Source organism: Miniopterus natalensis, chromosome 11 (assembly GCF_054644295.1).
Source record: "Miniopterus natalensis isolate mMinNat1 chromosome 11, mMinNat1.hap1, whole genome shotgun sequence".
Taxonomy (NCBI): domain Eukaryota; kingdom Metazoa; phylum Chordata; class Mammalia; order Chiroptera; family Miniopteridae; genus Miniopterus; species Miniopterus natalensis.
Window position 1 is genome coordinate 75052889 of NC_142091.1, and position 26673 is coordinate 75079561.

The following is a 26673-nucleotide window of genomic DNA, read 5'->3' on the forward strand; positions in this document are numbered from 1 at the left end:
CTGTTTTTCCCTTCTAATAGAAACGTTAGCAATGAAAAATTAGAAATATTAATGACAACATGATTAGAATAAATGTAAGAGAAGTAGATATCATTTCTTAAAATTCATGTATTTCTGGTTTAATCTTGTTTTCCTAATAGCAACTGTATGAAGTATTGTTCAACTTCAAGTAAGCATAAATTTTTAGTGTGTTGTTTTTAAGTGAGTTTACTTTAATGATACCAGTTGTTGGCCATAATTTATTCAGCTAACATTTGAGTACCTGCCCCATGCCAGGCTTGGTGCTTTCTATGCTTTGACCACACATGGTTTAAAAAGATGGCCAAGGTGCTGATGCCCTCCATGAAATGCTCAGGACAGTGTCTCAACAGAGATACAATGCAGGCTACATATGTAATCTTAAGTTCTTTAGTGGCCTTATGGGGGGAAAACCCAAAACAGGTAAAGTTAATTTTAATGTATTTTATTTAATCCAATAATCCAAAATAGTATCATTTCAACATGTAATCAATATAAAAATTATTGAGATGTTCTCACTTCTTTTTTGTATGCTAAGTCTTTGAAATCATATGCATTTTCCGTAGCACATTTCAGTTCAAACTAGCTGCATTCAAGTATTCAAAACCTTATGTATCTCTGTTGAGTATATACAAAGATACTATAGTGAACTGCCTAGATCAGAGTTATCATCATTATCAGTGCTCACATGGAGTAGCAGGGAACATTGACTAGGAGCCCAAGTAGACAATGACTTGGAAAGGCAGGGAGATAAATTAGGAAGCTGTTTTTGGTTACGGGTGGTGGCAGAAGAAGATGGAGAAGGGGAGATGCTCAGAAGGTGAAATCGACAAAACTTTGATGGATTGGATTGGTGGGGAAAAGCGGAGCCAGGGCCAGTCTGAGAACCTGGAATGTAGCAATGGGCTTATGCGATAGCTGTCTGATGGATGAGGAAGACTTTATTGGTCAGCATTTTGTCGGGGAAAGGGGCATACAAAGCTTTGCGAGCTGTATGTTTCCCTGCCACCTACATTAACCTAGTTCTACTGACCTTTCTGCAATTTGGCCTTCTTTGGAGATAGCATGTGTTCATATATGTACTTAAAGAAAAATAATAAAAAGGCACATCCAAATAGACCAAATCTGCCTTCCACCAGATTACATTGATATTGTACAACTTTTAATTCCCTTTTGTTAGGACTCTCTAAGATCTTGTTTAAATTTACGTAATTGAAGCATCTCTATAGTTTAATCCTCTCATTTACAGATAAGAAAACAAGTTTGGAGAGATGAGGTTGCTTCCCCAAATTGTTAACCAGACCAAGTCCGCGTTTTCTTAGTTGTCTTCCCCGTGAAGTTTGGTGTGAGGTAATATGGTACGCTTGTATCATCAGGCCTAGATAGCCTGCCGTAATTGTGAGGGATGTGTGTGGTTTTAATTACATTGCAACAGTTCTAATGGAGACTGTTACTTTATATGCTACAGAGAGATAATCTAGTTGAACTCTACATTTTTTGGTTGAGGAAGTTGAAGCCTAGAGATGTGAATTTATTCATCTAAGATTATAGACCATAAACATTTTTCCGTGCTTAGTTTTTAATGTGAGTCAGAGCAGTGCCATCCAGTAGAACTTTGTATAATGATATTCTTTATCTGTGCTCAGTATAAACAAAATTGAAAATTCAGTTTCTTTAGTCTTACTAGTTACAGGTACTCAATAGCTAGTTGTGTGTGTTAGATAGCACAGGTCTAGAGCATTTACCTTTAAAAATTTTTTTTGAGAACTTCAGAAGTGTTAGTGGTGAAAATCAAGGCTTTATGAGTATGATTAGAATTGCCAACTAGAAATTAGGTTTGTGTTCAAAAGTAGGAGGAAAAGTTAACTAAGAGTTTGTGACAGTGCTACATCTGGTAATGGCTTGGGCCTTGTATAGATTTCACCCATTCTTTAGAAGGGCAATCAAGAACCTATACGAAGGGTTTTCTTCCTTTTCCATCACTTAGGTATCTTGTTTTTCCAGTTGAAAATTCTGTTCTTGGGTTGAATTTTCAGTGAACACATTCTTCCACCTTCACGGTGCTCAGCACGTTTTTCAGTCTCTGTACTTTTATTTTACATATTAATCACTTGATTACCAAGATGCCCTACAAAAAGTTTTTGTTTTCTTGCTGTGATACTCTGGATTATGGAAATTTCGGTTTATACATCAAATTAAGCTTGATGAAATAATGGGTCTGAGCCAGCTCTGGGTATAGCTTGGTATTGGGATTGAGACATCTTTTGTACCATTGTTCTACGTCTTTGCATGTTGTTTATAACAGGCAGAGTTGGTTCTCTGGTCTTTACTTTGGATGCTCATTTACTAATTTATGACTTGGCTTCATTTTAATAGCAACTTAGATTGGGTTGGCTTCGTGCATGACTGCAGTGATTTGAATGTCCATTAGGGTGCATAACCAGACGATGATGTAATCCAATCAGGTGCCAACATTTTTACTTAAAGTACTTTCCATACATGATTTTGCTTTTAAAAGGTGGCGGTATGGACGTACCTTGGGCATTTTATACTTTAAACAGTAGTCTTTTTGCATTCTTTTTTTTAAAAAATATATCTTTATTGATTTCAGAAAGAGGAAGAGACAGAGACAGAAACATCAGTGAAGAGAGAGTCGTTGATTGGCTGCAGCCCGCAACCGAGGCATGTGCCCTGACCGGGAATCGAACCCCGACCTCCTGGATCCTAGGTCGATGCTCAGCCGCTGAGCCATGCCCGGCTGAGCTCTTTCTGCATTCTTGATACAGTGACTTTTGATTAGTGGTTGGGAAGCCTTGATATTCTTGCCATGGCTTGTATTAAAATGATTGATGTTTCTGAAATTAGCTGGGCTGTGTGTGTGGGTGTGGGGGTGTGTGTGCACACATGCGCACATGCTCAGCTTCAATGAATTTTGTATTCACAATATTGTGGATTTAAAAAAAATCTACAGTGTGCTACATATTGAGGATAAAATGGTGAACAAGACCTCATAGAGATGGTTATCTTCCCATCTCATCTCCCATCTCTTTAGACTGGGTGTTTTGGAGAACATAAATGAGGATACTTGCAGAAATGGGATTGGAATCCACCTTAAATGATACTCTGAGTTGGCCTACTTTAGGACTTCCTGATATTAGTGAGAAGTAGAGTTACTTACTTTTGTGTGTCTACACTTTGGCCTGTATCACCTGTCTGTAATTGAGAAGGTGTTTTTAGTTTGTTTATGATATATCACAGATACAAGGAGAATGTGCTTTCTTGTATGTTATATTAGAGCTATGGCTTCTTCTTGTGAATTTGCATTTAGTGAGAAATATTGTGGAATTCATAGTAAAAATTCATAATGACAGCATAAGGAACAGATTATTGCTTTTTTTTCCCTAAAGGTGAGTTTAAAAAAAAAAATAAATTCATGTTCATATAAGGGTTATTTGGAGTAAATTCTTATTATCCTCAACTATAACATCGGAATGATGCCTAAGGGGATCAAGAAGCACTTGTATAGTGCTAGCACAAAGGGCTTGTTACGGGTAGATGTTCGTTCGTGCTATTCTTGAGCTCTGTGACTAAGCAAGTACACATTTAGATACTGTTTAGATGAGAATCTGTTCTTTTGCTGTTTTAGGCTTAACCAGTCCTCATTTCTGACTGATACAGTTTTGTAGTTCTTGCCTTCTCTTCATTGGTCTTAATCAGAATCATTAGTGTTGAAATGAGGAGACACTCTGTGATGGGGTGAGGTTATAAGGCCATTGAAGAAAAGGTGGCTCCTTTAAGGAATAATTGACAAAAATAAATATAAAAATATATTATTCTTTAAAAATTTTGATTTTCTACTTTGAGGGGGCCCTTCTGGATCCATTTACTCTTAGAGAATAATCTCATGATACCAACTGCTATAGACTGAGCATTTGTGTCCCCAGTGTGATGGTATTGAGAGGTGTTTAGGTCATGAGGGTGGAGCCCTGTAAATACTATTTGTGCCCTTATAAAAGAGACCCCAGAGAGTCCATTTGCTCCTTATGAGCACAGTGAAGAGATAGCCATCTGAACCAGGAAGTGGTCCCTCACTGGAGACTGAATCTACAGATGTGATGATCTTGGACTTCCCAGTCTTTAGAACTGTGAGAAGTGAATTCCTGTTGTTTACCCAGGCTGTGGAATTGTTATGGCAGCTGAAATAGACTAAGACATCAACTATTAAGTGACATTATTTTTTAGCAAATGCATGTCCTTTTCTCCTTTAGCTTCCATGTCATTGTGCTGTTGCTCCCACTGTCTTTCAATACTCTGGTCTAGACATGCCCCTTGTTCATATTTGTCCTTTAATTTTTATTTAAAAATTTTTTTAATTGATTTTAGAGAGAGGGGACAAAAAACAGAAACATCGATTTGTTCCACTTATTCATTGGTTGATTTTTGTATTTGCACTGACCGGGAATTGAACCTGCAACCTTGACGTTTTGGGATGATGCTCTAACCAGTTGAATTAAGTTCTTTACAGGCCAGGGTCAGGAGCTTTGTCTTCATTTCCTAAACAGTGCTTTTCTAACTTCTCCTTTACTGTCAGTACCTTCTCAGTACCCACAGGCTTAAAGCAGATTTTTTTCCTACTGTACTTCTCTTTGCATTTATCCTTTCACCAAGTCCTGCTTAGTTCTTTCTGTAATTCAGTTTGCTAATGTCTGTAGTGACTGGCACCATATTTAAAGCTTTGATTATTTTTATATTGGAGTCATAAATTATTGAAGCAGGAAGAAAGTTTAGAGTTAATTTAGTTTAATTCCTTTATTTTGTAGATGAAGAGTAGGATTCTCAGGTTAAATGACTTGTCTGAGATCACACAGCTAGTGCGTAGCTGATGTTACAGCTCTTTTGGTCCCAGTCTAGCATTCTTCTTAAAAATTTATTTAAAAAACTTATTGATCAAAGTTTTATCTATTCACAGTTAAGAGTGAGCTAGGTCTAGGTGGTTGGATAAGATAAAAAATAATTCTTAGCCACCCTACCCCCTTTTCCCCTTTCCTGAAGGCAACTATAATACTTTGAACTCTTTTAGCCAATTAAATATTACATATTTACTTCCATGTCTGAAGAGCATATATATATTTTAAAAATATATTGGGGTGCCTGGTTAATATGAACATACAGGTTTCAGGTGTGGGTTTCTATGTTACAAGATCTGTATATTGTACTGTGTGCCCACCACCCAAAGTCATACCTTCTCCCGTCACCATTATTAGGGACCCCCTTCATCCCCCCATTCCCTTCCCTCTGGCAACCGCCACAGTGCTGTTTGTGTCCACAAGTTTCAGTTTTATATCCCACATATGAGTGAAATCATATGGTTCTTAGTTTTTCTGGCTGACTTATTTGAAGAGCCTATTTGAAGAGTTCATACTTTCATGGATACCGTGTTTAGTGGTAAGTTACAAATAGTTGACCTTCTATAAACAACTTTTGTTTTCCTTGGAAATGTTGGATTTTTTTTTTTTAAGTATATTAATCACGAATTTAGTCTCAAAATCTTAGCCAGTTACATGATCAGGTATTCTATCAGCTTTATCTTTTTGAAGAAATCTTTTCCTGCTCCAGTCTGGACTGCTTGCCCTCCCTGCTGGAATCACAGTGATCTACTGTGATCCAAGAGATAGGATGAGGGTTGTTGTTGTGTTTTTGCCGTTTTCCTACATTGGATTTCCTCTTTCTCTATTATCTGTTGTTGTCTTTCTTGTTGCTCTCTCTCCTGTTTCAGTGGAATACAGTCTCCAGTAGTTCTCTTGTGAGAAAGGTACGCAGGAGGCAAATCTTTTGGGTCTTTCTCTGTTTATGTATTCTTGATTGATAGTTTGGCTGGGTATAGATTTCTGAATTGGAGATCATTTTCTTTCTGTTAGTCTGTTCCTTTTGTAGTTGTTTTTACTTAATGGATTCGTTACCTTTCTGAGGATAACAATTTTATTTTTATGTTCTCTTTTTTCTTATATAGTCTTTTCTTCAACCAGCATTTTCTGTTTGTTTTGCTCTCTACCTTTCATGATAAAGGTTTTCCTGAGATGTCTGGTAACCCTTTGGTTTTCATTCATATTTAAAAGTCAGATACAGACAGCACATAGAGTTGATTCATATGAAAGTGCCATCTTTTCCAGCTTTGTACACTGTCTATGAACATACTTAGCTGTCAGATTTTCATTTCTAATTAACACCCTCCACTAAAAGGAACCAGAGCTCCTTGGAGAAATGGCTGATTTCAGAGCTGAGGCAGAGAACGTACGAGATAAATCTGGAACATGTTATTCCAGGAAATAAGGAAGTGCTAAAAAAATATGAAAAGCACATGAGTCTGCTAGATGGGGCTCCCACTGGCCAAATCTGGGACAATTTGAGTATCAGGATGAATAATGACAATAAATAAAGAATCTGTGAGTCCACCCTGTTAATGAATTAGAAAAAAAGTGGGGAGAAGGGAACATACCTTACTGAAGTTAGAGTGTCAACTGATAAATGAAGAAGGAACAGTAGATTTTAAAAAACAAAACAGCCTGGCTGGGCATGGCTCAGCGGTTGAGCCTCGACCTAGCATCCAGGGGATCGTGGTTCGATTCCTGGTCAGGGTACATGCCTGGACTGCGGGCTCGATCCCCAGTCGGGGGCATGCAGGAGGCAACTGACCAATGACTCATCATTGATGTTTCTGTCTCTCTCTCTCCCTCTTCTTTCCTCTCCCTGAAATCAATAAAGGTATTTTTATTTTTATTTATTTAGTTTTAAAATATATCTTTATTGATTTCAGAGAGAGGGAAGAGAGGGAGAGAGAGAGATAGAAACATCAATGATGAGAAAGTCATTGATCAAGCCCACAACCCGGGCATATGCCCTGGCCGGGAATCGAACCCTGATCTCCTGGATCCTAGGTCGACGCACAACTGCTGAGCCACGCCCGGCCGGGCAATAAAGATATTTTTAACAATTAGTGTAACAGTCGATTCAGACAAGAATTGCCAGTGAGTACTAGAATTCTTGGGTGAATGTTTTAAGAACATAATCAAAATACCTTTCTACAGATTACTTACTAATTATTACTAAGGGAAAAATGGTTATTCTACAGTGGAGAAATATGGCAAATTTTAACCGAGTAATGAAAAATATCACCAGTAATGTGACAAAATGACATCATTTTATCTCTTTATGTGATACTCTAGGAAAAACAAAACTTAATTTATGTAGTATTTCTGTCAGAAATGCATACCTGTATTCTCCAAAGATGGCAATGAAATGAAAGACAGATAAATGCTGGACAACTGTTTCAGATGAAAGGAGATGAAGGAGACATGACATTAGCGTGTGATATGTGATTCTGGATTGAGGTGAAGGGGGATTCCCATAAAGGACATTATAGAGCATTTGGCAGAATTAAAATAGGAACTGTATAATCCGTATCTGATGATTAATTTGTTAATTCTTGATTTTGACCTATGTAGTGTGGTTGTGTAAGAGAATGTCCTTGTTCTCAGGAAATACACAGGGAACCTTGGAAGGTAAAGGATGTGATGGCTGCAGTGGATCAGATGTTGGGGATGCATGTGAGAGGGATCAAGCAAAAGGAACACGGTGATTGATGGGATCTAGGTGGAGGCTCTGTGGGTGTTTTCTCCTACTGCTCCTCTAAATGTTCTGCAAGCTCACAATGAAAAGATTTTTTTAAAGCCAGATTGAAATAAGAGAGGTTCATTGGAGGCTCTGATCATGGGTGGGCTCAGTGCTTGTAAGCTTCCCAGCAGTGATTAGTTGAGCTCCTTTGGTTGGGAGGCCCCCCAGTGTCAGTATTGTTAGGCCTTTTTTCATGGAGGTCAGATCATTCAGAAGACACGTTTTCAGTCTTCAACCTGGTTGGGAATATTGGAGCTTTGTAGGAGGATCTGGCTTGGGGTGAGGTGTGCCTGTGTCTCAGCATTCATTTGGCAGTTCCCACAGTCCCTGTGTTTTCAGTGTGGCGGGCTCATCTCCAGCTGTGCTGGGACCTCCCAATTCAAGACCTTCCTTTTTGGCCTCCTCTTTTCATCCAGTCACTAGAATTTAAATACCAAATTGTGTGTGTGTGTACCTTCTGTGGAGTATATAACTTTACTAGAATTGAAAGGAATCTGGAACCCCTGTTAGAGAGTGGTGGTGATGGGACTGGAATTATCCCTGACGTTTAGTAGTGCACTTTTTACACTAACATGTTGAGCTTGTCATGTCTAAGCACGTGGTAACACATGAACTGTTAAGATTTAAAGCAAAAATTTAAATGATCAATTATACTTTTTCACGTGTATGTTCAAATTGTATTTAGCCCTGGCTGGGTGGCTCAACAGCTACGCATTTAACTTAGAATTAAATATTCTTTTCATTTTAACCTAGAGTTGTTACTCTTTTGTTGATTCATTTTATTTGTTTTAAGAAGCAGTTAGTATTGTTTCTATTTATTATCTTATTTGAAGGGAAATGTTGAGATCACAGTGCAATATCAGTTTTATGGAAGAAAGGCATTAAATGAAAGCATTTTTGGGGGGGGCGGGATGTCTTTGCATTCTTACAGAATTTCTGATTAGTATATTGTCCAGTGTTTGAGTCTTTTTCTGCAGTATCAAGTTAAATGAAATGTCTTGGATGACAGTTTATAGTTCTTCCATGTGTAGTGTTTGGTTAATTGACATTAGAGACAGCTAGTACTTCAGTGACTTTAATGTTCTGCTCACAGTTTCTAGTAAAAGTTACAATTGCTTAATAGTATTAAATGGGACTACTTGCAGGCATTTAGAGGGAACCACTGTTAAAATTTTAGTATTTTAAAGTATGGTGCCTTTGCAGTCAATCCTATGTTGGGTAAGAATTTCATTGGTGTTTTTATAATATAGAGATAAATATGTATTTTTTCTTATTTGCTCACTGATAGTGCTATTACGGTGCCTTCATTTCTGAGTTATTGTTAGTATAGGATAAAAGCTGAGATACCAGGATGACTGTTCCTTTTTTCCTGTTTTTATACAGGAAAAAGTTCTTTTAACTAGAACTTTTCAATCCTCTGAGGTATAGTTCTGTGTAAGTCAAGACCCTGAGCCAGTGTCTTTAATGACAGCAGCCATCAGACCAAGAGAGTACATGTGATTATATGCTCTTTTTTTTTTTTTTTTATAGGGGAGTTTCTGTTTTATGTCCACCTCCCACTTTATTCCTGCTAATCTGCTGATGCAATAAATTGGAAGACAACCATTGCCAGGATAACTTGTAATGGGCAAGGAGCCACAGGAAGAAAATATTTCTTTTAATTTTTAAACTTGGTTTGAAAGGTAAGACCATTAAGTGTATCAGGAGTTTTCTTCTATGAGTCACGTCAAGGAAAGCAGTGTACTGTCATGAGATTCTGGAGTCTTGGTGCACCAGGCTAGGCCATCCCTTTAAGACAGGTGCAGTATAGTTCTGTGGCACTATTTAGGAAGTTAAATAGCAGCCTCTGTAGTTGCTGTGGTATGTCTTGACATGTGCAGCACCCATGGGATTCCCAGTATCCTGGGAGGACTGAGCCTGGGCTCCAGGGACCAGCCAGGCCTAGCAAGCTGAAGCAGCCACAGAGAAAGACTGCTAGTAGATCAGCTTCTGCCTCTAGGTCACCTGGCTGCCTGTGTGTGTATGTGTGTTCCTGAGAGAGAGAGAATGTTTTACCAGCCAAAGGACATCTGGCTTTAGCCAGATGCCTGACTCCTTTAACTTCATTAAAGACCAGAGGTTGACTTTGCATATTTCACTTCTGGCTCAGTAGTCACTCCTTTGTGAATTCTTAGAGTACCTCATGAAATTATTTTAGGATTATTTCTTCTCTTTATGTAGATTTTAAGCGCTCGGTGAGCAAGACATTCTGACTTCTACTTTATGTCTGTAGTATTTTTTAAATAATAGGTATTGTTAATTGGTGGTAGGAGCCAAAGGTTTAGAGACATTTCTCAGTATGACATTTTTTAAAAACTTTGTTTTCCCTTTTGCTCTCTCTTTTTTAAAACATTTTTTTCTTTGCTGATAGAGATTCTTAACTTTGGTAGCTTTTAGAACAGTTTTTTACCTTTAGCTTTATTCCTCCCTTTTTTCTTTTTACGCCCTCCTAATCATCAGTAATAGATGGACTCTTCTCGTAAGAAATTACCCAGAAGTCGCCAGGAGGCCTGGAATCTTAGTGGCCACTGTCACTTGCCTCAAGTTGGGTGACTCATAAACTGCACGTAACTTGCTTTCACTTAATGACAACTTGGGCGAGTTAGATTTTCCAAGTCTTCCCCCCACCCCATGTTAGTGTCGAGCTCTGTGTCTAGCTGGGCAGTTTTCATGTCATTCCTTCTCAGGACTGCCCTTCCTCCCTACAGTTTTAGGGTTGGGCTTAGAAACAGTTTTTTGTTATTGCGGATAACAGCCATGCTAATCACATCCTGTTTCCTCTTGCTCTCCAGTTACATGTCACTTCTTTCTCAAGTCTGACTCAGATTTGTTGACGGGCCTACCTGGTTTCAGAGATTGAGAGGCTCCTGGATGCTTGCAATGGAAAAGCCTCTATTTAGGACCTACAGTCTCACTTGACTTTGACATTTATTGCACACACATGCTCACATGCACATATACACAAAGTGGACACCTAGATCCAACTGGGTTTTCCTTGTCTTTATTTTTTTAATCTCAAACAAGGATCCTGGCAAGTCTTTGTTTGTTTGTTTGATCTTTATTGATTTCAGAGAGAAGAAAGGAGAGGGAGAGAGATAGAAACATCAGTGATGAGTCATTGATCGGCTGCCTCCTGCACGCCCCCTGCTGGGGATTGAGCCCGAAACCCCGGCATGTGCCCTGAACGGGAATCGAACCTCCATCTCCTGGGTCATAGGTCGATGGTCGTTGCTGAGCCGCGCCGGCCGGGCCTGGCGAGTCCCAGTTACCATTTTCATCCTCATTACTTGTCTTTCCAGTCCCTCAGTCTTACGTGTTTTGTTTCGTTGTGTTTTTTTAAAAAAAACCTTTAGTAAAATAAATCATGCTTTGCATATACTTGCCCTGAAGTTTTTGAAATTGTGGGATTTTTGCTCCAAAATGAATGTACATTTGCGTTTTCATAGTGAGAATTTGTGTAGGAACACCTCACTGTACTTGCTTTAATGTGGACTACGTGAGCAAAGCAAGGCTGGGTTTTCTTGATTGGCAGTTGACTTTTTTTAATGTAAAAGTGAAGTGGGTGATAAGATCTTATCTCTCTCCCAGCCCTTATCATCTTTGCAGTCAGTGTATTTAGAGTTAGCCCCAGTGTGTGGGTAGGCATGTGCTTTCTAAGGGTCATGTATTTCCCAGGCAGGTCAGAATTCCAAAGGCAAGCCATAAATTGTATCATCTGATACCAAAGTACAGCCAGAAATGAAGGGAGCATGAAGATTAGACTTTAAGGAAGCAAAATTGTGGTTGAAATGTGAGGAGAATGCTAATTTAGTATGGAAGCTCTTAGGGGAAACCTTCATTTTCAAAGTAGAGACTGTGATAGGGCCTTGCCATCTTCTGTGAGTTGTTTTAAAATCTATCTTCATTGATTTCAGAGAGAGGGAAGAAGAGAGAGAGAGAGATAGAAACATCAATGATGAGATAGTCATTGATCGACTGCCTCCTGCATGCCCCCAACTGGGGATCAAGTCCACAACCCATGCATGTGCCCTGACTGGGAATTGAACCCCGGTTACCTGGATCCTAGGTCAATGCTCAACCCCTGAGCCACGCCCGGCCGGGCTTCTGTGAGTTATTAAATGGGCTCTGGAGTCTTCCTTTGGACTCAGCTCTCTGCGGTCCATCTTTCACGTTGTTGACAATTCTGTACTTAAATTATAGATCTGATCTTGTCGCTCATTTGCCATATCTTAGCAGGGTGTACCGTTTCTCCAGTGACCCACATTAGTGGTCTTGTCTTCAGCACGCCCTCCCCTAGCCCACGTGCCAGTCACCTTCAGAGAGTTGGCCTTTTTAGGAGTGCAACCTCTGTTGAAAGTGTACTTGTCACAGCTTAAACGTCTTCTCTATGTCACCTTTCCTCTACTTCTATTCAGAATTTTCTTGGTTATTAAAATACACTGCTTAATCTTTATGTAGATAGATAACGTACATTTATCTCAGTTAAACTCCTTGGTTCCCTCTTTTTTTCTAACAAGCCTGCACAGTGCTCTGCTGCTCATTCCTGCACGGCTCTTTGAGGCCTGCCCTTGTGCTGCCCGACCTTATTCCTCGTGCCTTCTGAAGGACTCGCTCTTCTCTTTGTCAGGACATTCTCCCTGCCGTGAACTTCCTGAAGCTGCTGGGTCTTCCTGTCCTCTGTGCCTGCAGGCTGGTTTCCCGTGGACTGGGATACTTTGTGCTTCCGCATCACCTACTAAACTCTACTTCTCTTCTAAAGCCTCCATGTAATCACCTCTCTTCTGGTCGGGCTCCCTCCCATTGAGCTCCCTTCCTACAGAAGAGGCTTGGGGTGGATCCCTTTATTCTCTTTATCTTTCATCCTCTGTATTTTCTCTCTCCTTGTTTTATTGTGTTCCTCCAGGGGAGGGACTGTCACACCGTACAAGAGTACGGTGACATCCTTTAGTACGGTGTATGCTTTACAAGTACCAGTTGATTCGTGTCGTGCATATTAAGTGGAGTTGAGTGAGTTTTTTACTTACTAAAGAAAAGCTGAAATATCAAAGAAATTGCAAAATAAAACTGGGAAAGATTCTGGAATGTCTGGATGGTAGAAACTTGATTGCCTTTTGCACATTCTTTGAAAGAAGTAGTTGCAGAGCAAACACTATAAAACTGGCTCTAAAATACGTTCTCTCTCACAGGCGCTTTGACATTTGATTTAATTAGTCCTTCTTTGGGTGGGGCCTGTATGACATGGATGCCTTGCTAAGAATGGAGAAGCAGCTACTGGGTGGCCTTCCAGGGCTTTGTGATCTTCTTCCTCAGGACTTAGTGAGAGCTGCCTTTGAAGGCCAGCTGTTATTTCTTCTTTGTGTCCCGTGCTTTTGCCTCTTCATGTGAAAATTATTACATTTGCCTGGGCACTGAGCTTTGCTCTTAGGAGGAGGAGTTTATGGTTAACGTATAACGCTGAGAGATGACCTTCCTTCCGAGTGACTCTGCATTCTCCTATTTATAGATGCTTTCCTCCAGTGTCCCCTTCTAAGCGGCTTTCGGTGTACCAAGTGAGCAGCCACCAAACCCTTCTTGAATCCAGGAGTTCCCCATTTAGGTCTTGTAGATGCTGCCCAGCTAAGTTCCCCAGATACCTGAATCCAAGCCCAGGGAGGGGCCCTGAGACTCCAGGTGTCGACCCTGGCAGGAGCAGGTGAGCCAGTAAGAAGAGCCTTTCAGCAGCTTGCTGTGTTTAACACATCCTGTTCCCAGGCTTCTTGTAAACTGGGCCAACGGTTTGGTGTAAGCGTGCTCGCTGCTGGTGGAATAGGCAAGTTGTTTTGAATCTAAATGGAGGCCATGAGGCTCAGTTTTCTCCCGGACAAATGGGAAATCTAGTTTTTTGTGTGTACTTTTTAAAGTACTTTAATCAAACATCATTGCTTCCCCACATGTTTGTGTGACCTAGCCATTTTTTCCCTTTGTTATATAAATATTGATTTTAGAGGAACTGCGACGGGGAGAGACATCTATCACCTGCCTCCCCACATGTGCCTTTAACGGGGATAGAACCTGAAACCTGGGTCTGTATGTGCCCTGACTGGGAATATAACCTGCCACCTTTTGGTGTTCAGGATGACACTCCAACCAACTGAGCACACCAGCCAGAGCCTTTTGTAATATTTTTTAATTAGTTTATAAAATGAAATAAACTCCCAGTTACAAGCACCTCTTTCTAAATTTAGGTAGATATATCTAAACCAGTAATGAAGCCACTTGGTGGCCCTCCTGATTTAACACCTAGCCTTCTCCATTTTAAGAATAAACATGATTTCTCATGTATGTTTCTGTTTTAGAAGAGAGGAAAAACGTGGCCCATAACTTCTCCCTACCCACACTTCACACTGGCCCTTGTGTGGAAAGGTTAACTATTGACTTTGGCAGTGGAAGTAGATGAATAGGGGCCTATTTTAGGACCAGGAGAGAAACTTTGAATCATAATTGTAGTAATCATATAATTAGAGCTGCCTTATCCAACACAGCAGCCACTGGCCACATGTAACTTTTTTAAAACCTTGTTAGACATCTTTATTACAAGTGTTGTTAACATTCTTCACTCCCTGCATTGCAGAGTGAGTATCACTTCCATTCCCTGAACTAACCCTGTCTGCATACACCTTGCAAGTAGGTTCCTTAGAAACATCTGTATTAGAAGTGTTATAATAAACATCACTACTTCTTTTACAGCATGGGTACCACTTACTTTCCCTAAAATCACACTGTCTTGAATGCTGCTTGCCAGTTGCTTTGTTAGAAACGTAAGACACATGTGACTCCCAAGTACATGAAATCTGACTTTTGGAGACTTAGTACCAAAAGAATGACATATTGAAATAATGTTTGGATATGTGAGGTTAAATAAAATACACTATTAAAATTAATTTTTGCCGGTTCCTTTTACTTCTTTGATGTGGCTACTAGAAACTTGAAACTTACATGTGGCACCCTACCAGGTAGCTCGTTGGTTAGAGCACTGCCCTGCCTAATATACCAAGGTTGTGGGTTTGATCCCCAGTCAGTGCACAAATAAGAATCAACCCATGAATGCATAAATAAGTGGAACAGCCTTGGCCAGCGTGGTTTAGTGATTACAGCGTCGGCTCAATTCCCGTCTTGGCTTTGATTCCTGGTTAAGGGCACATACCTGGGTTGCAGGTTCAGTCTGCAGCCCCAGTCCAGGCACGTGCAGGAAGCAGCCAATCAATTCCGACTCTCGTCATTGATGTTCCTCTCTCTCTCTCCCTTCCTCTCTCTGAAATCAATTTTAGAAAGAGGGGGCTCTAGGCAGTGCTGCGGGGAGACGTACACTTGGGCAATATGTGTTTGCATACCTTTGTATAAGATTATGACAAAATTTGTTTACAGTGATTCCCTTCGTAACATTTTAAAGAAATAGTATTAAAAATTATAACACATTTTGTTTTTTTAACTCTTTTCCATGTGTTATCTTATTTGGAAGCAGCTGCTTCTCTTATTTTTGTAGTTTGTACATTTAGGTAACTGCAACTGTTTAAACTAAAAATATCTTGTAAAAGTTTATTGCAAGACTGGAGATGATAGCAAATATTCACTTAGGATTTGGAATCTTGGGGATCCCAGTGGGGCCAGTTATGAAATGGTATAGATGGGGCTGGCTCCATGGGTGTGGAATCCATGCAGTCTCACAGGGCCCCAGACCCAGAGCATTTGCTTTAATGCGCTGCTGTTGCTGTCTTGAAATTCTTCATAATGCTGAATCCTTTTTTTAGTCTTTGAACCTTTGCCCTGTGCCCTGGCAGTCCTGCATATAGTATTCCACAGTTGATAGCAACGTGTAGACTTGGGGTTTTATCCTACTTGGATAGAAAATTGCTAAATTTAAGCAGAGTTAGTTTATATGAATAGGAGATTTTGAATTTTCAATTTGTTAAGGCCCTTGTCATTCCCACAGTTTGCTTCTCAGTTGTAGATAGGATGATTAGCAGTTTCTCTCTTCAGAGCTCTAATAGTTTGTCTGTTAGCATGTTTGTGGTATCACTTTTTTTGGCCCCTGTTGGAAAGTGATATAATATGTTATGTTCCGCTTCTGTCCTGTTGAAAGAAAGCCTGCTAATATCAGCTTGTCCACAGGGAGTTTCTGAAATAAACAGTCACATGCTTTTCCTGTTTCTCAGGGCTATATAATTGCTTTGAATTACTTATTGCAGTTCTTTTTGTTGTCGTTCATCCTCACCTGAGGGTATTTTTTCCATTGCTTTTCAGAGGGAGTAGGAGGGAGGGAGGGGAAGGGGGAGAGAGAGAGAGAGAGAGAAACATCGATGTGAGAGAGACACAGTGACTGTTGCCTCCCACTCGCACCCCGATGGAGGCAGGGAGCAAATGCACAACTGAGGTATGTGCCCTTGACCAGGAATCGAACCCAGGACTCTTCAGTGTGCAGACTGACACACCACTGAGCCACACCAACCAGGGCTATTGCAGTTTGGTACAACTGGTCAGCAGTGGTTTCAACCCAAGGCAGCATTCTGGGAGCTTGCTAGAGAAGCTCAGGCCTGACCCCTGCTTTTCTGAGTCAGAATCTGAGACTGCATTTTAACAGGACCACTAGGTGTTACCTATGCCCATGAAAGTTTGGGAAACACTGGTTTGAAGCTCGCTTACTTCAATGGTGAGCATTTTACTGCACAGTAACTTCCATTTGCCGAGTGCCTGAATGTTCCGGCTGCTGTATTGGGCCTTTCTTATTGACGCCTTATAGCCAGTTTACCTGGGTGGATACTGACTTAGAGAGGTGAGGTAGCTTTCCCGCTAATTCACGTCATTCCAGCATTGGAATTCAGGTCTGTTTAGATGCTTAATAGTCCTAACAAGGTTTTGTGGGAAATGGCGTTTATTTGGTGAAAGCAAGCAGTTGTAGGTGATTTACATAAACCACAATTGGGCCCCTATTGAATGAAATTACTCTGCATCAGTGCGTGGCACGTTCTCTGGAGGGACTGGTGTTCTTGTCCTTGCTCTTCTGGATGGTTAAAGCATATCACCTTTTCAGTTCCTGTGTCATAGAGACAGGGTGGCACCTTTTCTTTAAGAAGCAAAGTGTCACTGCCTAAATGCTGTGACATAAAGTTACCATGGCCCAGATTTTGCTTCTGAGTAGGATGGTATTTCAGTAATTTCAGATGACCTTTAATTAAAGCAGTTGATCTGAGATGAATAGGTTTAGGGTCCTTTGGCCCTATTTTGCACATATTAGATGGTAATTTTCACTTGTGTCTTAAGTTTTGGGGAAGGTAGAAAACAGCGGAGGCCATTAGGTCTGTGGCATCAGGTAACAGGTAACTCCCTGGTGGCCTTACCCATCTAATAATCTTTCAGCCCTTTTGGAGAAAATCCTGTTTTCAAGCAACTTAATTATAGCTGTGGGATGACTTTATTTATTTATTTTATTTAATTTTTAATCCTCACCTGGGGATATTTTTTCGTTGCTTTTTCAGAGAGAGTGAAAAGGAAAGAGAGAGAAACATAGATGTGAGAGAAACACATTGATTGGTTGCCATCCCCATGCATCCCGACGGGGCTGGGGATTGAGCCTGCAATCATGGTATGTGCCAGAATCAAACCCGAGACCCTTCAGTCCAAGGACCGACGCTCTAACCACTGAGAAAACCTGCCAGGCCTGTGGGAGGACCTTTAAAGGGTGTTTATATTTAGTAAAAATGAACTTGAAATTCTGACTCCTTTCAGTTTTTCTGAATGTCTTAGAGTATTTTTAAAAGGACTCCATTTTGCCTCAGGGTCCTGGGCAGGTGATCTTTGTAACTATTGCTTCTACTTCAAAGGGCACAAATAGAAGCTAGGGCCAAGCCAGGGTAACTATTTTACCAACACCATTCATTTCCAGTCGATTTGCTCTTTGGCTAAAAGGTAAAGCACATAATGTTTGCTTTAGGAATCTACTATAGTTATATTTTATTTTTAAGTTTGTAGTACCCAGTTTAAAGAAAATGCACTGTGGAAATTTGTATGTGTTAGCGTTTTGACTTGAAATATGCTATTGTAATTCAAGGTACTGGAAAGCAAAAAGAGTTAGGCATTTAAAAAAGATATTTGCTGCCCAGCCGGGCATGGCTCAGCAGTTGAGCATCGACCTAGGATCCAGGAGATCGGGGTTCGATTCCCGGTCAGGGCACATGCCCGGTTGCGGGCTCAGTCAGTGACTCTCTCTCATCATTGTTTCTATCTCTCTCTCTCTCGCTCTACCTTCATTTCTCTGAAATCAATAAAGATTTATTTAAAAAATAAAAATAAATAAAAATAAAAAATAAGATATTTGCTGAAGAATTCCTTTTCTTGTGTTTAAATAAATATAATAAAGTGCATAGTCACAGGCTCGGGATTAGAGGAGCCGGTTGGTTGGGTGGGCCACACTACATTGCTGGGACACAGCCCAGGTGTAGGTAGGATGGCTCACCATAACAGCTGAGGGCAGGCCCTGGGGTTGGCAGGCAGTTTTCTTCCATGTAGTGTTTTGGGTACAGAAGCATCTCCAGTTTTCCCTTAGAGCTGTTTATGTCATCAGCATCCGGCCAGAGGCAGGGGAGGGTACATGGAGGTTTTTACTGTTCACAGCGCACTGGAGAAAGCTGTCATGTGGCCATACCCGCTGCCGGAGAAGTTGGCCCCATAGTCTAGGTCTCAGTACTTGTCATTGTTGCTGAAGATATTTGTCCTGTGTAAGAATGTGTTCTTCACCCTTAAGAAAGGGGTTACTTCTTCAAGTGTGGATGTGATCATTTTGCAGCTTAAAGTCCCAAGATTTAGCATTCTTTTAGCATTTTCAGGTCAAATTTTTGTTATCAATAATTTTTTTCTGAGAAGGAAAAAAAATCCTGCTTATTTACAAAGTATTTTATAGGTTCAATGTGAAACTTATTCTACTTATGGCATTTTAGACTGTAAAACTGAACTGAAATGAATATGTGAAGTTAACATTGTATTTGAATACTCTCTGCGTTTTGTTTAGACCAGCATGTTTTGGAAATTTGATCTTCACTCATCATCCCACATAGACACACTTCTAGAAAGAGAAGATGTAACACTGAAGGAGTTAATGGATGAGGAAGATGTTTTACAGGAATGTAAAGCTCAGAACCGCAAACTTATAGAGTTTCTGTTAAAAGCAGAATGTCTCGAAGATTTAGTCTCGTTCATTATAGAAGAACCACCTCAAGACATGGATGAAAAGATCAGATACAAGTAAGAAATTCGATATTCTCTTTAGGGTGGGACTGAAGTGAAGTGGGGGTAGAATATTATTCATTCTCATACAGCGATTCCCTATGGCTGCTGCAGACCATTAATAAAACGTTTAGACGGTCAAGAATGACAGGCTCAACCAGCTGGTGTGGCTCAGTGGTCGAGTATCGACCCATGAACCAGGAGGTCACGGCTTAATTCCCAGTCACGGCACATGCTGTGGTTGTGGGCCTGATCCCCAGTAGGTGAGTGTGTAAGAGGCAGCCGATGAATGACTCTCATCGTTGATCTCCCTCCCTCCCTCCCTCCCCTTTCCTCTCTCTGAAATCAATAAAAACATTAAAAAAAACCCAAAACGATAGGCTTAGCGGAGCACACAATCTGATCTAAAAGGAAATCTAGTGAAATGACAGGATTTTAAAAATGAATGTGCACTCAGAAAGACAAAGTGCTAAATTTAAGCACGTAACACCTTGGATAACTACAGTGGATTTTTCTACTCACTAGTTCCACCTGCTTACAAGCAGACGGATAGTGCAGTGAGACCCTTTGTCACAGTCTGGCGCTTTCTGTACAGACCCCTGGATACTCTGAATATTCCATATGTTTTTGAAGTATTGGGGTTTCAGTTGTTTTTCCATCTCCAACTCTATTGAAATATTTGGCTTCTCCCCCCCCCCCCCCCCCCCCTTTGGGAAAATAGTACAACTTCAGGAACGAAAAGTTATTGATTATGCATTAAACTTCATGGATTAGGAAGAATTATGGTGGTTTTATTTTGTTTTGTTTTGTTTTGTTTTCTATCCTTACCCAGGGTATGTTTTTAGTGATATCTATTTTTTGACTGCCTCCTATGCATACCCCAACCAGGGATTGAACCTGCAACCTAGGCGTGTGCCCTGACTGGGAATTGAACCCGCAACCTTTTGGTGTCTGAGTTAATGCTCCAGCCAACTGAGCCTGGCCAGGGTGGAAGAATTATGTTTTTAGTTGGTTCTCTTTTGCCCTTTCTCCCCCAGAATATCCCTCCTTAGATATCTTTTCATTTCTTCATGGTGAGAATTTTGCTGTAAGGTTAATAATACTAATGTTTTCAGTCATGTTCTCTGCCAGCCATGAAGATTGACAACTAGCATTCATTGACAGCCTCCACTCAGAGACCAGTGTCTGAAAAAAGGAGAGGAAAGAAATTTGGAGGCAGAAACACTAGTGTGTTCCCATCCCACAAAAGAGAGGCACTCCGTGTGGGCGCTGCTTGTCTGGAGCTTATGCTAGTAGGAGGCAGTGAGGTGTGCGCTTTGTATCAAACCTTCCTGGGCAGGGCGGGCCTCCCCTCAAAAAATAACAAGCTCTGAGAACTTGAGCAGGGGACTTGCCCTTCTGGGGTCTGTTTCCTCCTATACTGAATGAAGCTAACACCACTTTCACTGGGGGAATAGTAGGCATGCCTATGGAAAGCGCTTCTTTTACCAAAAAGTAGTCGTGGCTTTTGTTGTAGTGCCATGCCAGCATTTTGTTTTTTTGTTTCGTTTGCATTTTGTTGGTGGTGGTTTTTTGCACTACATTTGAGGTTGTGAGAACAGGTGTGCCACCCCTGGACACAGCCTTCTGGATGGCACCATTTCAGCAACATAACTTGGGCAGAACTGTTCAGTGCAGTGCTTCTGGCCTAGGCACAGCCATCAGCTGTGTGTACCTTACACACAGCTGGATGACCCAGGCAATTGGGTTAGTGTAGAGGGGGTTTTCCAATGGGATCTGAAAGCTTTTCAGAGTTATGTTGACTGTAGTCACCTCAGGAAATGGAGACTGGCATTTTGTAGTTTCTGGATGATGGAGTGATTGCTGTATTTTGTGAACTTCATAACTGTACATTAGTTACATATGTGTATTAAACTCATTACTGCTCCAACTTAGTTTGGTGATCATATACAATGTATTAAAGGATTGTCATTTTACACTAACAGAACTTTTAACTAACAGAATTTAAAAAATAAAGCCCTTAAGTAGAAGTATAAATCCAAAAACTAAAATGCTATTGGTTGGGTCAAGATTTCCCCACAGAGGGACTGTAGAATGGCTAGAGGCAAGAGGAGATCCAGGAGGGGCTGCTACCCTGAGAGCCAAGGGAAGACAGGCTTCAGGAAGAAGGGACAGGACAGTGGGGCAGGGCTGCTGCTGCTGAGCTAGGTGACTGTCAGTGTTTGCACCACAGAGCACATGGGCCCTGGATGCCTCTGAAGAATAATTGGAGACAAGACAGAGATAGCTCTTTCAGGTAGTTTCCTGGAAAGGGAACAGAGGGAGAAAGTGGGAGCTCCTGGCAGATGTGGAGTTAGGAAAGGGGTGGCATTGACTCTGCCCCTAGATAGAAGAAATAACGGTCTGTTTCTATGCTGGTGAGAGTGGTGCAGTTCAGAGGGAGATGATGGTGTAGAGGAACGGAGATAGAGTGATGTGCTGTGCTTGAGTATGTGGGCAGGGAGGGGATCAAGAGGACAGATGAGGGGTGGCTTTAGGAGCAAGGCTGGCTCCCGTGTAGGGGGAGGAGGAAGGGGCCCATGGTCAGGTTGGGATGCAGCCGGGCTGGGTTCTCTTCTGATTGCCTTTTTTTTCTCAGTACCAAGGAGGGAATCAAGGTCAGAGCATGTGTGGGGTAGGAGCAAAGGCCTTGCCTAGGGGTGGGGTGGAGGAGGGGGGCCTTTGGGTGTTTTTGAAGCTTGTTTAAAGTTAAGGAAGGAGGGAGGGCATGCCCCCCAAGCCCTGTAGCAGCATCTCAGCACTTCTACAAAGTAGAAAGTAAGGAGGAATACAAGCACTTGGCACTCATTTATTTGAGGCCCTTCTCGGTATTTGGTATGTATGACTCTCCTTGGTGGGGTAGGACTATTGTCTTAACAGGACAGACTTGGAAACTGAGGCCCAGAGAGGTTAAGAAACTTGCCCAAGATACAGCTTGTAAGTGGTGGAGACAGTTTCCTAACCTTGATGATAGACTCCAGAACTCACACCTGTAATCACTGGATGACCCTGCGCCCCAGGGTAATGGTGACTTTATATTATGACATCTATATACCAACATGTTTCTTCTAATTTGATTTGAGCCACAAGCCTCCAGAAGAGGCTGTTTGGTAATGGGACTTTTGTTCCCACACACCTGCCCATTCTGTTGTCTTTTCAGTTTTTTTCTCCCTGCAGAGGTTCATTTGGGGATATTCTACTGCTCAGTCTTCTGACCTCATGCCAGACCCCTCAGGTGCTGTAGCTTTCTGGTGTGATGCCAGTGACCTCTCCAGCCAGGGGCCTCAGAACAGACAGCCACTTGCTTGGTGTGTGTCCCAGCCCCCAGTCCTCACCTCTCTTGTCATATAGCCGCTTTTGGCTGTTCTATCACTTTTCTATCCTGGTCAGCATTAGAGCTTGCCATTCCCTGATGACTGGGTGATTCTGGGTCCTGGCTGCCCAACAGGGAGTAATAAAGAGCAGAGAAGTGAACTGTCGGTTTGGGAGAGTAGTCGCACAGGCCTTGCAGCACTGCTGCTACTGAGCAATTGTTGTGGGGGAAGTGGATCTGCTGCCTGTTTTTCAAAGAGAGCGAGCCTTGTGGTGCTGAGCCAAGCTAGCTTGGGGGGGTACAGAAATTTCTAGTGCTGTGGGTCTGTAGAAGAGGTCTGTGTCCCATAGCATTGAAATCTGAGGGTGGGCTGATGCCCAGAGACCTTGGAAGGCTGGTGTGAGAGCTCCTTTTCTATATATAGCTTTCCACCTGGCTCACTCAGGCTGATGTCTTGTTCTCCACTTCAGTGTATTAGGATATTTATTGTCTTAAGATGTCATATAGACTGAACATTTGAGAAGCCCCCAAAACAACTTTCTAGTACCATTTGCAACCCATGTGAAATTAGAAGTGGCCAATCCCGGAACCTAAATGTGTCTTGAGTAGTTACAGGGTGCTTTGTGCAGTGTGGTTTCCTAGAAACCTGTGTCCCCATGGTTGTTCTGCAAGCTATGCCGCTTTCCATGCCAGAGTAGCTGCTGGTGCTGCAGCCCTAGGCGTTTACCTGCCACATCTCACATCATCTGGGAAGGCCCACGCCCTGCAGCATGACCACCCCCCTTCCCCCCCCCCCCCCCACGCTCCTGAGCCCTTGGTGTGTTCTAGTTTTGTTGCGGAAATTGTATTCATATTAAATCTTGGTTTAGGAACAGTTTTTTTAGACATTGAAAATTCACTCTAATCTAGACGTTGAACAGAATAGATTGAAACCATTTTCTAATTTTCAGAAGATTATTTTTTTCACAAAGTTTTAGGAAGCCTTTCTGATTTGTGTGTTACTTTGATTATACTGTTAATATAGATGATGATATAAATATCCTGTTCTTCTAGGTATCCAAATATATCTTGTGAGTTGCTCACTTCTGATGTCTCCCAGATGAATGATAGACTGGGAGAAGATGAATCCTTGCTAATGAAATTATATAGCTTCCTCCTAAACGATTCCCCCTTGAACCCACTACTTGCCAGTTTCTTCAGCAAGGTGCTAAGTATTCTTATCAGCAGAAAACCAGAACAGGTAAATATTGTTTTCCAAAAGGTAAGTATTAGGGGGGATCATCCCTCTGAGATGATCCCCAGTAATTTTGTTGGTTCAGTGTCCTGAGTATGCTTTAAGTCCAGCTTCTATAAAAGAATATGTTTTAAAACTTAAACATTCTAGATGTTCGCTGGCTTAACACTGATTTACACATTATTGAATATGTTCTCACTTCTTTTCTAAGTGCCTCACATCTCAGTTTTTTAGTAGACTGTGGTTTTCTCTTGACAAGTAGCTAGAAGCATGAGATGCTAGTAGATGGCATTACGGTGCATACTGAGCAGTTGCATATGTGAGTGGGTCCTAGTGACTGGTAAATTAACAGTTTATTATTTTTTTTCTTTCCCTTGATGATTACAAATGAAACTTAAAAAGCTTTTCTATAAATGTAATTGATGATTGGTTTATACAAATGGTGATTTTCTATTTTGATTCTACTCAAAGAGTTTAGCTTGAGACATCTGGGTGTAGATTGTCAAGTGCCTGTGTAGCTCTGTAGTAGTGCTTGATAGAAATTCTTGCCTTGCTGTTGTGGCAGGACCCCCCCCCCCCCCTTTTTCTTCTTGTTCTCTCCCCTCCCCACTTTGCTTGCTTTTTAAACAATTCAGATGTCCTTGGGAAATTTATTTTCCAAATACCGGTTGTATGTGTAATGGTTCTCAAAGTGTGGTTACTGGACCAGCAGCATGAGTACCACCTGAGATTGTTAGAAATGCAAGTTCTTGAGCCCCACTCCAGACCTACTGACTCAGACACTCTGGGGGGGTGGGGCTTAGCAATCTGGGATTTTAACATGTCTTCCAGATGACTGATGCATGCTACTGTTTGAGAATCACTGCTCTAGTTGATACTGGTGTGAAAAAGGATCTGCTGACCAGAGATTATGCTCCACGGAGGGAAACAGGCATCCAGGGAGCATCAAGCCTCTGATGCCCAAGTACAGAATAACAGGCCCTCCAGAGTGCAGTGAGCAAGGGTGTGATGATGGGCGCAGGCAGTCAGATCAGTCGGCCTGGCATCCTGCATGGTGAAAGCACTCTCCAGGACCCGTCCTTGCTATCAGCACACACACAGGGACTGGAACTATTTTAGGTCCTGTGCGTCTATCCTATGCCAAGGTGAAGTGGATACGTGCTTTTTTTTAGAGAGACAAGGTCATTCTTTCATGTCTTAACTGAGCAGAATTACCTTCCTAAATGTATTGGAATTGAAGTTCTTTTTTCTTAGAGAATGTTCCCCAAATCGTGATTACTCTGATACAGATTGTCTTTCTCTCTTCTGCCTTCCAATGAGAAGAAAAATAACAGGACTGCTGACTGTTACAGGAAAGTGCAAGTCACCCCACAGCCTAAGTTATTAGTCAGTTCCAGGTGGTTGTAGCGACCATTGAAACAAGTCCCGGTTTTCAGTGTCATGAGTGAGAATGCACTTGGAGCTTTCTGAGTATTTGTATTGGTCTTCAAGGTCAGGCATAGTATCTGTGTAACGATGATGGTACGTGCCAATTAAATGCTGAGGACAAGGCCCAGTTGCTGCTGCTCATTGTGTGTCTTGGTCAGGACCCCTTGAATGAAAACAATCGCGTTCTATAGCCTTTGTTTTTTTGGCTCCAGGAAAAGGTCAAACCCACCTCACTAACCTTTTGGGAGTTACTAGTGTAAGTAAAGGTTTCCCATCACATGATGTATTAGGATATATGCAGATGCAAGTAATGAAAAAAATTCAGACTCAGTCTGGCTTAACTGAGGCAGACATTTATTAGTTCGTGCAGCAGGAACTCCAGTTGTAGGGCACTTTCAGTGCTGGATGAGTTAGCACCTCAACAGTGTCATCCTCTGTATAGGACATCTTGCTGTCCTGGCTGTGCCTTGGGGCTCCGGATCCGGTGCTTTTTCTTCCTCTCTCCTCAACTGTGCTTTTAAGAATTTGTGTGACTCAGTTGTGAGTGGATTAATTCTGTATAACTGCTAGAAGGTTTATTACCGCATTTAGCCTCACTGTCTGGAGAAGCCACATATGATGGTCAATCCTGCACTTAACACCTGGTTCTGTGTGTGAAGCAGGTTTAGTTAGACTTTTTCATATTGGGTAATGGCGGGATCATGGCTTTGGGGACATATAAATCTAAGTTTAAATTTTAGTGCAACCACTTTTTAGCTTCCTAGCAGAATACTTAACTGGTCTGAGCCTTGGCTTCTGCATCTGCAACGTTGACTTTAGCAATCCCACTACATGGGCTTTTCAGAGACTTTAGTGAGACTATGTTGAAGCAGCTGCCATGCTGGTCTTCTGCTTCTGGGACTAGAGAGTAGATGATTCGTGCACACAGACAGAAATCAGAAGTACACAGAACAGCCTTCCTCTTTTTCCTGCACAGAAAAGACTAGGTGGCAGGGTTGTAACTTTATTTCTGTCGTCATGGTCTCGGTGTAACTGCCTCTGCCACACACACTGCCCTGTGTAAGTCTCAGCAGGTGAAACACCAAAATGAAATCCACATGTGATGTTTCTGTAGTAGGTGAGTTAGTCACTTTGTGGAGAAATCTTAATGTTTTGAATTTCTCACTGGCTAGAGTATAATTGGATTTTAAATATGTATTTCGCACTGTAGTGCGTAATCTAATGGACTTTATGTTCATAAACTGAAATGGCATATTCTCTTGCTCTTTATTACATTTTTCATTTTCATTCTTTGAGAATTAATAATGAAAATGAACAGAAAAAGATTCCTTTATGGTGACTGTGTTTTCCTGACGGTTTTTGAATAGCATAACAGTTAGCTGGCTTCCCAGCTGGACATCTTACTATGAATTCAGCATTCGCCGTTCCTCTCACAGTGGTAGTGGGATTTGGGAGGGGCAGAGCTGACAGCACTCTGAAGTTTATAGTTCCCAGGTTACATGTCTTTCAGTTTTGGTTTGTTCTCCTCCAGATTGTGGATTTCCTGAAGAAGAAACGTGATTTTGTAGACCTTATTATAAAGCACATAGGCACGTCGGCTATCATGGACCTGTTGCTCAGGCTCCTGACATGCATCGAGCCTCCACAGCCCAGGCAAGATGTGCTGAATGTGAGT

At 41.4% G+C, this 26673-nt stretch overlaps 1 protein-coding gene across 7 annotated transcripts in view; it reads left to right on the forward strand.

Annotated features, from left to right (window-relative positions):
• Positions 1-26673, forward strand: part of PPP6R3 (protein phosphatase 6 regulatory subunit 3) — a 99937-nt gene that overhangs the window by 18463 nt on the left and 54801 nt on the right. For 6 of the 7 annotated variants that reach the window (XM_087822050.1, XM_087822053.1, XM_087822054.1 and 3 more), the window contains exons 2-5: positions 9220-9371; positions 18770-19002; positions 23390-23576; positions 26530-26667. In XM_087822050.1, coding sequence (XP_087678176.1) covers positions 18776-19002; positions 23390-23576; positions 26530-26667 — 552 coding nt within the window. In that variant the 5' untranslated portion in view covers positions 9220-9371; positions 18770-18775. The remainder of the gene's footprint in view (positions 1-9219; positions 9372-18769; positions 19003-23389; positions 23577-26529; positions 26668-26673) is intronic. The other variant, XM_087822051.1, reaches the window with a different exon arrangement.